This window comes from Ciconia boyciana, chromosome 5, assembly GCF_034638445.1.
Source record: "Ciconia boyciana chromosome 5, ASM3463844v1, whole genome shotgun sequence".
Classification (NCBI taxonomy): Eukaryota; Metazoa; Chordata; class Aves; order Ciconiiformes; family Ciconiidae; genus Ciconia; species Ciconia boyciana.
Window position 1 is genome coordinate 10,077,696 of NC_132938.1, and position 13,995 is coordinate 10,091,690.

Below are 13,995 nucleotides of genomic sequence, written 5' to 3' on the forward strand. Positions count from 1 at the left end.
CCCAGCTGTAATAACTGAAAAAGTAAAAACAAATAAACCCTTTTTATTTCCACTCAAGATTATTCGAGTAATTTTTATTGAAAATATAAGATCTACAAAGCCATGGATACCCAGCGTGGAAGAACTCATTAAGTTAGCACATTCATCTTTAAAAGGAAAATTTCAGGTTGACCTAAGGTACAATAATGTTCAATTTAAAATCTCGTTTTTCCTTCTGTAAGTTTCAAATCTCTTTTCATTAGGAGGTTCTGTGCAAGAGCTGCTTGTCATGAAAGGAAACACTTTACAATTCATGAATGTGTTCATTATATAATAAATGAACAGCAACAATATACTAGCCTTTTTTTTTTTCCTGTTAACAGTCGTGTGTTAAAGTAAACTCTTATTTTTTTTTCCATGATTTGGAAATTAGTTACATATGCACCAAAGGAGCTAGTAATTTCTGCTGCTTGTCAGCTACACACAATGAGTATATTGCTGTGTGCTTTCCCCAACAATGAGGATTTTAGTAATATGCAAGGTGTATAGAACATAATACCAAAACCTGCATCACAGAAAAGGTTAATTGTTTTCTTATTCAGCTGCCAGAGTTTATAACCTTAGGCCCCTCCCCAGAGCCAAAGTAGGGGTGGCCATCCATTAGGTTATGTAAATTAAATGTATACGTTTTCCTTGTTGGCAAGTTCCAAGCAGTAAGCGAGAGTGCAAACAAGGATCTGTAAGCTGCCACAAAATGTATTCATATTTCTACTCCGTGTTGTAAGAGCCAAAGGGAGGACACGTTTATGTCAGATGTTGAAAGAACAACTGAATCTTTGTTTTTGATCATTGTGGTCAGTCTGTCATGAGGTCTTGTATCCGAATGCTAAAAATGGCACCACACTTGGACATCCCATAGCCTTACACAGTACGTTTGTGTTTCCCTAGCCACTGAGCACTGGTCTCACAGAGACCCTGACTTTATAAGCTAACAAAAAATAGATTTGGGTGCTGAAGAATCCAAGGGAGGGCTCATACAAAGACAATTAACCCTCGCACCAAAACCTAATTTTAGGATTTTACTTAAAGCCACACTGAATCAGTTGTGAGAGGATGAAGATATAAATACACCTCTCTGCTTCATCCGTAAGGAGGTGGACAACTGACCATTTGAACAGAGGGTCTTGAAACAAAGCTTAGTTGTCCTTTAAACAATGAAAAGGAGAGGCATACATAAATGGTCACCAAGGCACAATATGACAAAGGTGAAGAGTCCCTGAGACTCTGGTCTGGGTCTGTACCATTCCCCTCCCTATACAAGTAAATGAGAACATTTAGGAAAATATAATACAAAATCTCTTACAGGAAATATAGACTACACTTGCTAAAATCACTTCCCTAAAAGTGTTTATAGCTTTTTTCTTTTTTTCCTTTTTTTCTTTTTTTTCTTTTTTTTTTTTTCTTCTTTTTTTTTTTTAAAAGACCTTCTTTAAACAGATAATGCAAAGACTGGTCCATTTTTTCTTACCCGGCAAGCCAAGCTCTAATGACTTCACTAAGCAGAAGTTGTATTAAAATACATCTTCATAGTATTGCTACAATTTGGGTAAATACGTTCTGAACAGCTTGATGAGTACTAAATAAACTTTGCTGTTTTACAGCATACATTTTAATTTTTTTGCACGTTTTTAAGAATAGAAAATACAATTATAGTGTGCAAAAGAAAAAAAAGATTAATTATCTTCTAGCTGAATACTGTAATTTTAAGCCATGCCTTCCATAAAAATGTATTGACATGTGTAAATAGAAGAAAAGAAAAAAAATACAAGCAAACAGAGATTTCATTTCCTTGCAAGGAAAGATTAACTATCACAAACTGGATCACTTGAGTTCTGTATTCTTCAGACAAAGAAATGAAAAAACCAACGCAAAAACCCACTGAAATGCTTCAAATGTCATCCCTTCCACGATAACAGGTTAGAATTGCAGTGTTGCTTTCTGCTACTCCCGTTACCATGGCCAGAATGACTTGCTGCTGGTTGGATATTGAATACAAAAAAAGCAAAAGAAAGTTGAGATCATCCCACATGAAGTCATTATTAGAGCTGGCTTTTCCCCCATTTTGAAGTACAGTAGTGACTTGTAAATATGACCTTTTCTAAAGATCATCTGAGATTTGAAGATTTATCTGCCTGCTTCACCCAAACAACAACTGCTGAAAGAATTTACTCTATAGAGCCCGCTATACAGCGTTCAAAATGTTTTGGTTTTTTTTCATGAAAAAATACCACAAAAAGTAGTTTTAGGCTTTCGTATCTCCCAATCACTAACACATTGTAGATTCCATTTATTCTTCCATGTTTGAAATGGTTTCTGCAAAATCAAAATAACTGTCAAACTCCCTTACGCCACGCTTCCAACAGGTTGAATTTAATACTTCTTGAATGGAATGACATAACTTATTTTCTTTAATTTGCAGTATGGCTACATCAAGCTAGCTTTAAGTCACAACTGTACCTAACCACAGTTCTCTGCAGCAAACCCATGATTTACAATATCTAATATTGTGGTTACAGTGCAGGGAACCGTGGGTAAGAAACCTCCATGTCAGAGTACTGTGGTTGGGGTTTCCCGGAAGAGTGGCAGTTGACACCTCTGGAATATTCATATATAAGTGCTTCAGTCAGATGGTCCTGAGTTGAACAGGTAACTCAGGCACTATGAGAGCCTGGCATTCAGTCTGCGGGAATGTGTGTAACCTCCGTCACTCGAACCGCTTTGCAAACTGTAGTGGTCTTCAGCATCACTGGCACTTCCAATACTGTCCATTTCACCTGGAGTAAACTCCATTCCTTCAATGTCTACTTCTAAAGAAAACATAAGAAGGCACATTTTCAGAAAGGCAGTGGTTGTAGCGGGTAATCATGGGCCAGTAATGCCTGTGTCAATCAATGTTCAGGTGAAACCTGAATCATACTTCATTTTCTGTAATTAAACAAGAAAACACTGCAACAGTAATTCCTGAGGAAAGGATGATCCTGTCCACTGGAGAATTAAAATCCCTTCTGTCCTCATCCACATAAATATACTGCATGACATCAATACCAAATGCTGTCACAGAACGGTTCCAACCTGTGCCTAGACACTGATCTTAAAACAAAAGAAAACCCTCGGATGCCACAATACTGCAGCACCCTTCGTGGTATTTCCAACCTATACAGGGGTCGGCTAGCAGTGACCATGGTGTAGCCATCTGTCCACTGGTAGCTGCACCGTGACCGGCAGCTCAGCTCCCATAGGCCCCGAAAAAGTCAGCCTGTGCGAGTGGTCAGGCACAGAAAAACTTCAAATGAGAAAATGAGAAATGGTGACAGGCAGCTCGAAGAGCTCTGTCTGAAATGAGAACCAAATGTAGAGAACACTTGGTGATCGTTACACAGAAAATATTTTAAAGTTTCACAATAAATTATGTAGAATTAATTTATTCACACAAATGAATTAAGACCAATAAGATTTTTTTTTCCAAGAAGAAAATAGTATGCCAGCCTTACCAATAATTACACTAAAAATTCAGAATATTAAATGGGAATGGTTAAAAAAACTGGCAAAAACACGTGCAGTATAAATAGCTTTAAAAATACATGCAATATTAATAGCTTCAAAACTGATTAGAAAAAAGAAAGTTTTTCAAGTAATGTAAAAAAGATGCAGTTGTTTTTTATTCTGCAAATCACATAATAGAACAATTTTGTCTGGGTTTTGTTTAAAGCTTGATTTTAGTACTAAATAATGTTTTCTTCCCTTTTCCTTCCTGCTCCTGCAACTCCCTTTGGGAAGCTCTCGTTCAATTACCTTGTTCAGAGTCAGTGGATATTGTTGATCCCATACTGTCAGTGCGGATACGCTCCATGCCCTGCACGGATAGCTGCTCCAATCTGCGTTTGAGGTAGCGGTGTTCCCGCTGTAATTGTTCTTTAATATTTAGAGCTTTTCGGTCCTGTTCTTCCAATTTCTTAAAGGGAGAGAAAAGACAGTAAGCTGACAGTTTTTACTCATGTTAAAACATAAGTAACCTAAGATCTTTTCATAAACAGTAATTTTAAAACAACTTACATTTAAAAAATGAATTTAAAATTAAATTTAAATTAAATTTAAAAACTTAATTTTTTGTTACCATTCTGCAGAGATCAGTTCAATTTAAGCTGGCTAGGCCAGAGCTGAATTTGTTTCACAATAAGATACAAGGATACGGGGGGGGAATCCTGAATTATTGTTGCCTTGGTTGTGGGGAATATTTAAATCATTTTGTCAGGCAAAACCGGCATAATCTTTGTCAACCAGAGCGCAGCCCAGGTTTCAGTCAGAACGTAACGCCTCTTTCGGTGAAATAACAGACTTATTACCATAAAGGAACCCTGCGAGCCTCCTGAATGCTCTCCCTCCTACCGCAGGCCATGGAAATTTTTACCATTTAAAAAGCTTCATTAACAATAAGCAGTATTAATTATATATAGCAGGAGGAATTTACTAACAATTCTCTGTATTCTTGCATTTTTTTTCCTTGAACTTCTGCAGAGCAAATGTGATGATTCTGTGATAACCTCCTACCAAATCAGTGGTATTAGTCCAAAGCTGCTCAGCAAACAGCCTGTGAAAGGATCCTTCCACACATCTACCTAAAATCTCTCCTCTGTTTGAATAAAAGAAGGTATTAATTTTGGAAATAAAAAGAATACTTTACACCTGGTAAAATGTGCGGCACCGTTGGTCCCAATGCAGAAATAGTATCTTTTAAGATTTCAACTGAACCCTCTTCCAAATCACTGATAGCCATTTAAAAAAACTGACTATATAATTAGGGAAGAAAGTGTAATGAGTATGATGGGACCAAAAGCAGGAAGGACACACAAACCAAACCACCTTATAGTATTTAAACAAATTATCTAACTGATGAAGTAAATTACAGGTTGTAGCAGTAAAAGCACTTGTAAGAAAGACCAAATTTCTCTGTGAGCTGTGTTTACACGACCACTGAGATTTAGGAGATGTGCAGGGAGTGAATACAGCTGCTGACCATTCCTCCCTACAGTCTGAATGAACCTATGCTTGGTTTTCTGAGGAGAGCAGGGTGGGACAGTGCACAGCAAACCACAAGCAAAACGATTTCAGAGATTTTGCTGTTCCAATGCAAGTCTGAAAGGAAAAGTATTTACCTTTGAAAAATGAATTGACACTATTGAACTGGGCAGTTCCTGGCTGAATGAAATCTATCTTCTGCAGCCTTGTGTTAAGCCCCCTCCCAGGCAATACACTACGTAGATATGCATCATGCGTGGATACACAACGTTATAATAAGAAAAAGGGGTTGGTACATCCATGTACACAACAAACCAAATGTGCCCAATTGATCAGATTTCCTTTTCCTGTATTTTCCTGGCTGCAATCCCAAACTCTAACAACTATTTTAGGAATGAACTCAGTGATTCATGTCCAGGAGACTCAAAACCATCCAATCTTTCAGGGCAAGTTTCGATATATTGGGGGGGTGTGTGTGTGTGTGAAAAGTTCAAAATTAATGACTATATTAGAAATGGCAGACAGGCATTGGCATGCTCTGGCAGTGCAGCGGGGAGGTAGCTGACCTGATGAAGAGGAGCAATTAAGTGGCAATCCAGTTAGGGTAGGTTCAGTTAAAATCTTAAAAAGAAAGCTAAACTTCAGTTTCAGTTTTCAGAAAATGAGTACTTGGTACCATGCACGATGGACTTGGAAAGAATCTGTTCCTAGCTTTCTTTATCAGCAGCTGAAATGGTAACTACATGGCTAATCTCTCACACTTGCCACTTGTAAAAACAGTTTTTCAATTTGTATGCGTAAGCCCATGATAGGGGGGCAGCCCAAGACAAAAACCACATGCAGTGCCTTTCACGCGTGTTAGCCTGAATTATAAACAAGAGGCCAAAATCTCAAATGGTAAAAACAGGGGTTGCCCAGCTGGAGTAAGTGCGCTTACAAGAGCTGAAAAAGTAGCTCAGTAAACTTGTTCACAAGAATGGTTTTGCTTAAATTAATCTTTAATACTTCATATGAATTACACCCATTTCTGCAACTGCAGTGAATCTTAATGCTGTACAACAGCAGGCCGTTCTCCAAAATACTCCAAGATTACTGGCAGTGTTCAACCTCTCTTGACACTTTTCTTGACCTGTTTCCCTATAACATGGAAAAAATGCCAGATGAATAATTACAGTCCCGGACACAGCACCACAAACCTGTTCTTTAACTTTTACATTTAAATACTTGTTTGTCTTATTTCTGCGCATAACCCCATTCCCCTGAAAACCACGACAGTGAAAATGGGAGTGAAGGCGTCTTTGGAGAGAGGAGGCCTGAGGAATAATTCCCTTTGAATTACCTGTGCAAATGTATAACCTGTACTGCTGCTGGATCACAGGTGAGATTTTGTTTTAAACTTGTTACAGACGAGAAACATGCAAGGGGAGCAGCAACTAACAGGAGATTGCATTTCATTTTTGGTTTCTTTTAAATGATTGTCAAACGCTCCAGGATCTGGTCATCAAGATGTGGGATGGGGATAAGGCTTACTAGTAGCTATAATCCCTTTGACTCCATTAGTTTTTTTGATCGTGAATAGATCTGGCTTTTTACATTGCAGTCAGTGCAGTACAATGCTACTTTGCCTAGTCCTTAAAAAATAAATCAAAGAACAGCCTTGATACATATATATTATTTTTAAAATACGAGGTAAAGCACTAATAACTAAGCAGAAATCACAGAATCACCATTTTTTATGTATCTGAGACTGCAGGGTAAATTGCAAAACACAAAACCTTGATACTGTGACTGAAATCCTTGCAAATAATAAAGGCCAATATACCCAGAAGATTGGACATATGGATACGGATTCTGTGTGAAAATTAGTTTCCTCTCAATGGATACACATTCTGGAAGATTCTGCTTTAAAAGAAATAAAAATATGGATGAATGTTTTTACCTTGATATGCATCTTAGCTCTTTTCAACAGACTTAGAGTGGTGTGTCTGGTGCTGTCCGGCCCAAGAGGCACAAGCTGTTTTAGCTGTTCCAAATATAGCCGGAGTTTAGCCCGCCTGAAATTATTAAAAATGAAGAGTGTTGTAGTAAAGTTGCACCCGAACAGCATATCCTATATGCAAACACCATCTGTTTGCAGGATCTCTGTGCAGAACTTGATTCAACGGTGGCTTCCTTTCCCCTCCCTTTGGCAAAGTTTCAGACCAAAAGGTCACTTGAAATGCAGTAATGCTGCTTGGCACGTTCAGATAGTAGTTTCATACCTATATTTCAAAGCCGTTTGCTCAGCCTGGTTAGTCCCATCTTAACAAAGGGAGAGTATGCTCAGAGATCTGAGAAATCCAGGCAAGGCTGCACACTGAATTCATGACTGGGTACAGAAGAAAAACTGTGACTTCACTCCAACCCAGTCATTTTCTCAGGCAGAGATGGAGCTGCGGGAGGGAGCAGGGAGGCTGCAGACCCCCATTCCCCTCTCCCCCATTAGCCCTGCCTGATGTGATAGATGTGCTCCTGCTACACAAGGCAAGGGCATCCATGCAGCTCTGCCCAGCTCCAAGGTGCTTCCAGCCATGGTTTATCAATATATTGTTAACAGGGAGGTCCTGATCCCCCTTCTCCTCCCATCTACTGACCCACAGTCTCTCCGAGAAGGAGACATTCCTCTTCTCACTGTACAGCCAGCACAACCTTTATTACACACGAGAGAAAACAGTTCCAGCCATATTGGGTCCTGCTTTCTCCATTATTCCTTTGCAAGTATCACTACTGCTGCTCTCAACTCTCTCTCCTGTACTAATGACATTAAATCGTTCATTAAAAAGAGGATAAACAAAGTGGTATTTCGACAGATACTCAGTTTCCAAACATTCGGTCTGTCTTTGAGAAAGAAGCTGGCAATACAATAGTCCATGAAGCAGTTGCTTCAACTGTCCAAAACAAGGCAGTGGCAAACCAACGACAGTGTGTGAGTGTGTTTCTACAGTTAAATCCAAAAGAAAATCCCTCCTGGTTTTAATGCACAATTCTTGAACAGGAATCCATATGAAATCACCTTTCAGTTTTGCGATGAGATAGAAATAGATGTGGAAGCGCTTACATGAGCAACATCTCTAATATTTTCCTTTCTGCTAGTCTGTTACAGATTGAACAAAGCGATGACCTGGAGCATGCCGACATCCCTCACAAAGCAGTAGTTATAAGTGAAGCGGACCACCAGTGTGAGATGAATAATCATCTTTTTCAAATCTGCTCGAAGCTGCATGAAGGAAACAAACTTTGCAGGAAATCTAACACTTCTGGTCAAGAATGAACTTTCTTTTGAACAATCAGTTCAGAGCAAGAATTCAGCATCAGTGTTTGAAATGCAGCTGAAGAGAGTTTAATATGCACCAAATGACAAATTACACATGTGTAATTGGAATGATTAGTGCAATGGGAAAACAACCTGAGAATTAATGGGGAAAAAACCCAAAGCAAAATAAAATCTAATTAAAATACAGTACAGTAATGACTACACACTCACACACTTAGTTCTGGCTGCCTATAAATCAGCAATGTATTAGGTAGGAAATCAAAGAGCATTTCTATAAAATTGTTTATTCTTTCTTCAAGCCACTTAGGGAAAAAGGAATATTGGTGAAAATGTGATTCTCAAGAGAAAACTGATGACAGATTTTTTATTTAGGCCTGGGGTTTGTTTTTAAATATAAGGCTCTAAACCATCTAAATGCTTTAATTTAAACAACAGCAACAAAGACTGGGGTAAGTATTCACAAAAACAGCCCCATCAGATCGCAGAGTGCCCCTATGCCTGCTAACTTAAACTGCGACATTGATCTTTAAAATAGTGAAATACCAGAATTAGGGACTACTGGTATTTATACAGAAAATCCTAATCAGGTAAATTTTTATTTCTGTGTCTGTAACCTCTAAAAACTACCTGGCTGTTTTTGTGTTTTAAATAAAACAAACTTGTTTCAGGGACTAAATTCAATTAATCTTTTTGGTTTTTAAATGGCCTCTAAATGCACACGCAATCATCTGCGTCACTCAGCACAACTTGGATGCAACTGTATTTAGACAGCTGACAAGAAAGTGGGGACTGAAGATAAAGGAGGATGTGGCAAGGAAGAGGACAAGAATAGTATCCAAGTAGTAAATAGACAGTTAAATACATTGAAATGGAACGATCAATATACTTGCAGTAATTAAAAGTCTGATAAGGAATATACAGAGCTGTTGATCTGAGATCTACTTAATATTAATCCTGGAAAACGTTAATGAAACCAGACTACGTACTCAACTTATCTGCCTCTATTACTATTGGAAGAAAGTCTGCTTATCACAGGGAGAAAATAAGGATTTAGTGCACTTCCTTACCATCAGCTGGGGAGTTAACAGAAACCTTACCAAGCTCCAGAGGGCACGGCTGTGTGTGTTTTTAAAGCACTAATTCTTTTATGTTATCTGCCAACCAGGTAAAGCAGGACTTTACAGAAATGCCATGAAGGACAGGGGACTGAAGCTAAGAAGAGTATTTTAACTGACCAATGAGAAGAATTAAAAAGAGCTAAATATAAAAAAAAAAAAAAGCTTTACGGCATTCTCAGCACTAACAATTGGTAGCACTAAATATAATAAACAGACTTACTAAAAGACCTGCTCTAACTTCACTTTTTTTTTTAAAGGGACTTTTTCTTTCATTTAATTACTCAGCACCTATGAATCCATTAAAGATTTTAATATGTAAGCTTTATGTAGATCTTCACATAAATGCAGGTATCTTTATGTGGCTAATTCGTATATTATAACACAACAGCATAATCGATGGCATAGATTGTGAACATAAAAAAAAAGAAAACCAGCCCATCATAATTCCTGTGGTACTGGAGTAAATATCCCCACGTTTTTCATTTTGCACATCTTAGAAAAAAACTGTAAGAATGTAAGAAAACATTTCAGGCATGTTATGTTAACGGATCACACCAGCAGGAACAGGGGACTCAAACTTCACAGCAGATAAGTTGTCGCGTACAGACTCTGCCAGCACTAATGTCTCTCTTTTTCTGCAGGGACCTGACAGCTTTCGCTTTCCCTTGGCTGACTGTGACCGCTGGAGGAGGGATAGGCACTCACAGAGGTAATCGCAGCTGGAGCTGCTTTGCGTTCTGCAGCTCGTGCCTTAAATTCCACCTAGAAAATAAGCAAAAAGCAGCCTGGTCTCAGAGCAACACGGTAGCAATCTCTGTGCATGGAATGTGGTTGAAGTTTGGTAATGATGCTTTGCTCTGGCTTCGAAACCTGACTGTTACACCTTCGCCCACACAAAGCATGGTGGCAGGCCAGGACACCAGTGCCTACAGAAGCGGGCGCTTTTCTCACCTCACGTGGATGCACAGAAATATCCCCCTCGTCACTGCTAGTGAATTTATCAGGGAAGGTAAGGATCTAAAAAAAGCCATCCAAAATCTGAATCCTCAAACCTGCAGCTCTCTGTTTTGGGTACAGCCCCATGCATGTAGAGGCGCACATGGGTGACCCATCTCTGATTTACCACATTTCCCTTTCTGCTAGAAGATAAAGGGGTTTCAGATGTTCAAGGCCTCAGTGTTTCCCCATAAGTGAGCTCACAACATGGTCCTGTAAATCTGCATTATAGCTCTTTTAATGCTTAATAAAAATGAATGACTAACCCCACAGACTTGGTCAGCATTCCACAGCAGTGGCCACGTCCAGGAGCAGTCGGGTGGTTCATCACATTCACATAAAGGAGAATGTAACTTGTTGACAACTAATGTAACAGGTACCAGCTGGAATTCCCTTCAACTGGTTTTGAATCCATGAAAGCTGTGATGGGCGATACTGGCGGGTATTTCAGAACCAGTAACAAAATGAACCCTGGAGCCCCACAACTTGGAGGGACAGAGCAGCAACACAGTGTTGTTACGAATTTCCCCATAGTACGAGGACATCCACCAGAAAATCATTTGAAGACCACTCACTGACCTAGTCCTCAGAGACTCCGGTTTGCTCCAGTGCTCAGCTATGAAAAGGCAGGAGCAATGCTGGCCAGAGAAGCTATGGTTCACCACTTCTCCAAAAAAGGCTGCCATGGAAAAGTAAATTAAGATCTTTGACTCTAACCAATTTCAAAATTGTGCTAAATGAGTCAATTTGATAATGGTCAATAAGCTTCCCCATATGTATGAAATCCCACATGCAAATCCATTTTAGCACACCAAGAAATGGAATACTAAGATGCAGAGGAAAAAAAAAAGAAATAAAAAAGCCTATTGTTCACACACTGGATAATCTTCATTCCAAGGAAACTGCAACAATTCCAAGAAATTCCTACAACTACTTGATGGGTGGTTGCAATGGGAACAAAATACTTCTCAGTAGGGCCAAATGATATAACAAGAGGCAATGGTTGTGAATTGGGAGGTTCAGGATGGACATTAGGAAACTAATTTTTCACTGGGGCAGTGGTGCACAATCAGAACAGGTTGGCAGAAAAGCTGTAGAAGTGCCGTCCTTGCAGGTTTTTCAAGATGTACCCAGACAAAGCCATCACCATTCAGAGGTCCCTCCAATCAATATTTCTATAAGCATTTAAATCAGAGATTGCTTGTAAATCCGTTGAACTACAAGCATTTGACCTACAAGACTGCTCCCCATTCACGTAACAGAAAAATAAAATGCCAACTGTGTGCCATAAACTTGTGCCAGTCTGATCGATACAGTGCTGGCAGGTTTGTGGAGTGACCCGATCCACCTGCAGTCTTTCCACAGAGGCTCTCCAGGGCTTTTTTAGGTCCAGCACAGCAGATAGAAATGGCCTGCAGCTAGTCAGACAGCAGACAGTTGTTCAGGCAGTAATTGCACAGTTTTTCGATAGCAGCAAAGGTGTGTTTCCTAAACCATACAAGTATAAATCTATAGACCTTATTTGTGGGAGGGAACAGCATCCATCCTTTACGCCACTGATCTGCACAAAGCCAGCTGGAAAGGCAAAGCCTTCCTTTGGCGAGTGCACATCCAAAACAAGCTGCTTAATCCTCAGTGTGGCATGCCTTAGCGAAATTAAATGGCCACAGACACTCATGAGTTTACAGCATGACAGTGAAACACGTGCTTGTCGATCCGCCACCTTCAAATACATTCAAAGTTTGTCATCCTGTGGGAAGTCCCAAACAGCTGTGGTCCACACCCACTCGCTCCTACTAGCAGATTGCCCAGTCAAGACATGGAGCTGTCTTGGCCATACTGGGAGGCATCTTAGAGCTGCAGCATCTCCAGCTGATGGGCGGCAAGGATCTGGAAGGCTAGGAAATGGACAAAAAGCCACTAAATGTCCTTATTCCCATACTGCATGCTCTGAATTTCCCTTCATGAAGACTGCAGCAGAAGTTGGCTGGGTTAGACAGGGTGTTGTTGCTTCAACACCCACCGTCCAAAGTACCTCTCACACCATAGTGCATCACCGAAGCATGTATGGGCATGAAACAATGCTTGCCTCACAAGAAGGCCCTAACTGTGCTTTCTGCAAGATGCTTTAATGCTAAAAATGCTTGCGTGGCTGAACATCTGTCTGTGTTTCAGATGTCCCAAATTTAGTCTACTAAACTAGCTGTGTGTACAGGAGGTTGACATAACTCTCGAATCAATTGCTAAATATACTTGCTTGGTGATGTTCTGAAAAGAAAAGGACACTATAGGTCAACCGCTCAAATGACACTGAAAATGCAATCATTACAAGCCACCCTAGTGAGAACAAGAGATATATTTGAAATAGATGCAAACATTAAAAATTCGTCATTTCTGTACGTTAACCGCTTCAGTCCAAAAAGCAGACAGCCTCAGACCCTATCACAAGGCAAATTCAGTACAAATTTAATACAAACAAAACCCCCACTTCAAAGAATGTAAACCTATTTGAAATGAAACTAGAAGACGTATTACAAACTGGGCAGAGTTACCCAAGCACTTCAGATTCCTTCTCTTGTTTCACATTTTTTTCCACATTCAAACCTATCCTGGTCCTGGTGCTGTGCAATGAAGTTAACACACAAAGGTTTAAATATAGAGAGTTACTAAATTTTTCATTGTTGCATAATGACTATGTAATCTGGCTTAATAATGTACATAGGGTAAAGTCAGAGAAAAATCTCTGCACCAAAAATTCACTTCCGGAGTCAAATGTTCTCCAGGTACATTGCGAACCAAAGTGGCCTGGGCTGAGCCCACAGCTCTGGGTCAGAGACCCCTGTGGTGAAGTAACGGTTGTGTTTTCCCCATAAAGAAAGATGATTTTATCTCCCTACCAGACATGAAATTCAGCATAAAATACAGAAGTGAGCTAACTGCAATTGTAAGATGCTCGTGTTTTTACAGGAAGACTCTTCACAGTTTTATTTATGAAATGCAAATACCTGCGTACAGGGAGCACTCAAGTTTTAGAGAGATTCGGCAAACACAGAAGCTCAGGATCCTTTGTGACATGCACTGGTCAGGATGAACACAGACAGCATAATTATTCATAAACTTATCATTATTTCAAAGTTTTTGAGAAATGCAGACCAGCAGTAAAAAGTTCCCCACTGTAACTTCACGATTCACCTCCCACCAGGGTAAAATCAGAGAGAGGAACACTGCCTGCCCTCCAACTCCAACATCAACCCTTTCTTACTAGAGCTTGACACAGCAAGTCAAGATCTCTTAAGGGCTTCAGCTCTTTTTATTTTGTGCACAGTCACGTTCTTGAGCGATGACAGAATTTTGCTGCAAATGGCTTAAATGGTACTGAAAATTAAATGTATTCATATTATTTTGTATATTCCTGGGTATCATGGTGATACATATAATGTAGGTAAACACGTAATTATATACCCCACTCTGCTTAGTAGAAGTTGGTACTCAAGCATACTTGCCTCACTCCCC

General features: G+C 39.6%; 1 protein-coding gene across 3 annotated transcripts in view; it reads right to left on the bottom strand.

Moving 5' to 3' along the window:
* Positions 1-57: 57 nt before the first annotated feature.
* The window catches only part of MXD4 (MAX dimerization protein 4), a 39,318-nt gene continuing 25,380 nt past the window's right edge, over positions 58-13,995 (bottom strand). For all 3 annotated transcript variants that reach the window (XM_072863495.1, XM_072863497.1, XM_072863496.1), the window contains exons 4-6: positions 6,995-7,109; positions 3,832-3,991; positions 58-2,846 (exon numbers count right to left, since the gene is read on the bottom strand). In XM_072863495.1, the coding sequence (XP_072719596.1) occupies positions 2,698-2,846; positions 3,832-3,991; positions 6,995-7,109 (424 nt within the window). In that variant the 3' untranslated portion in view covers positions 58-2,697. The remainder of the gene's footprint in view (positions 2,847-3,831; positions 3,992-6,994; positions 7,110-13,995) is intronic.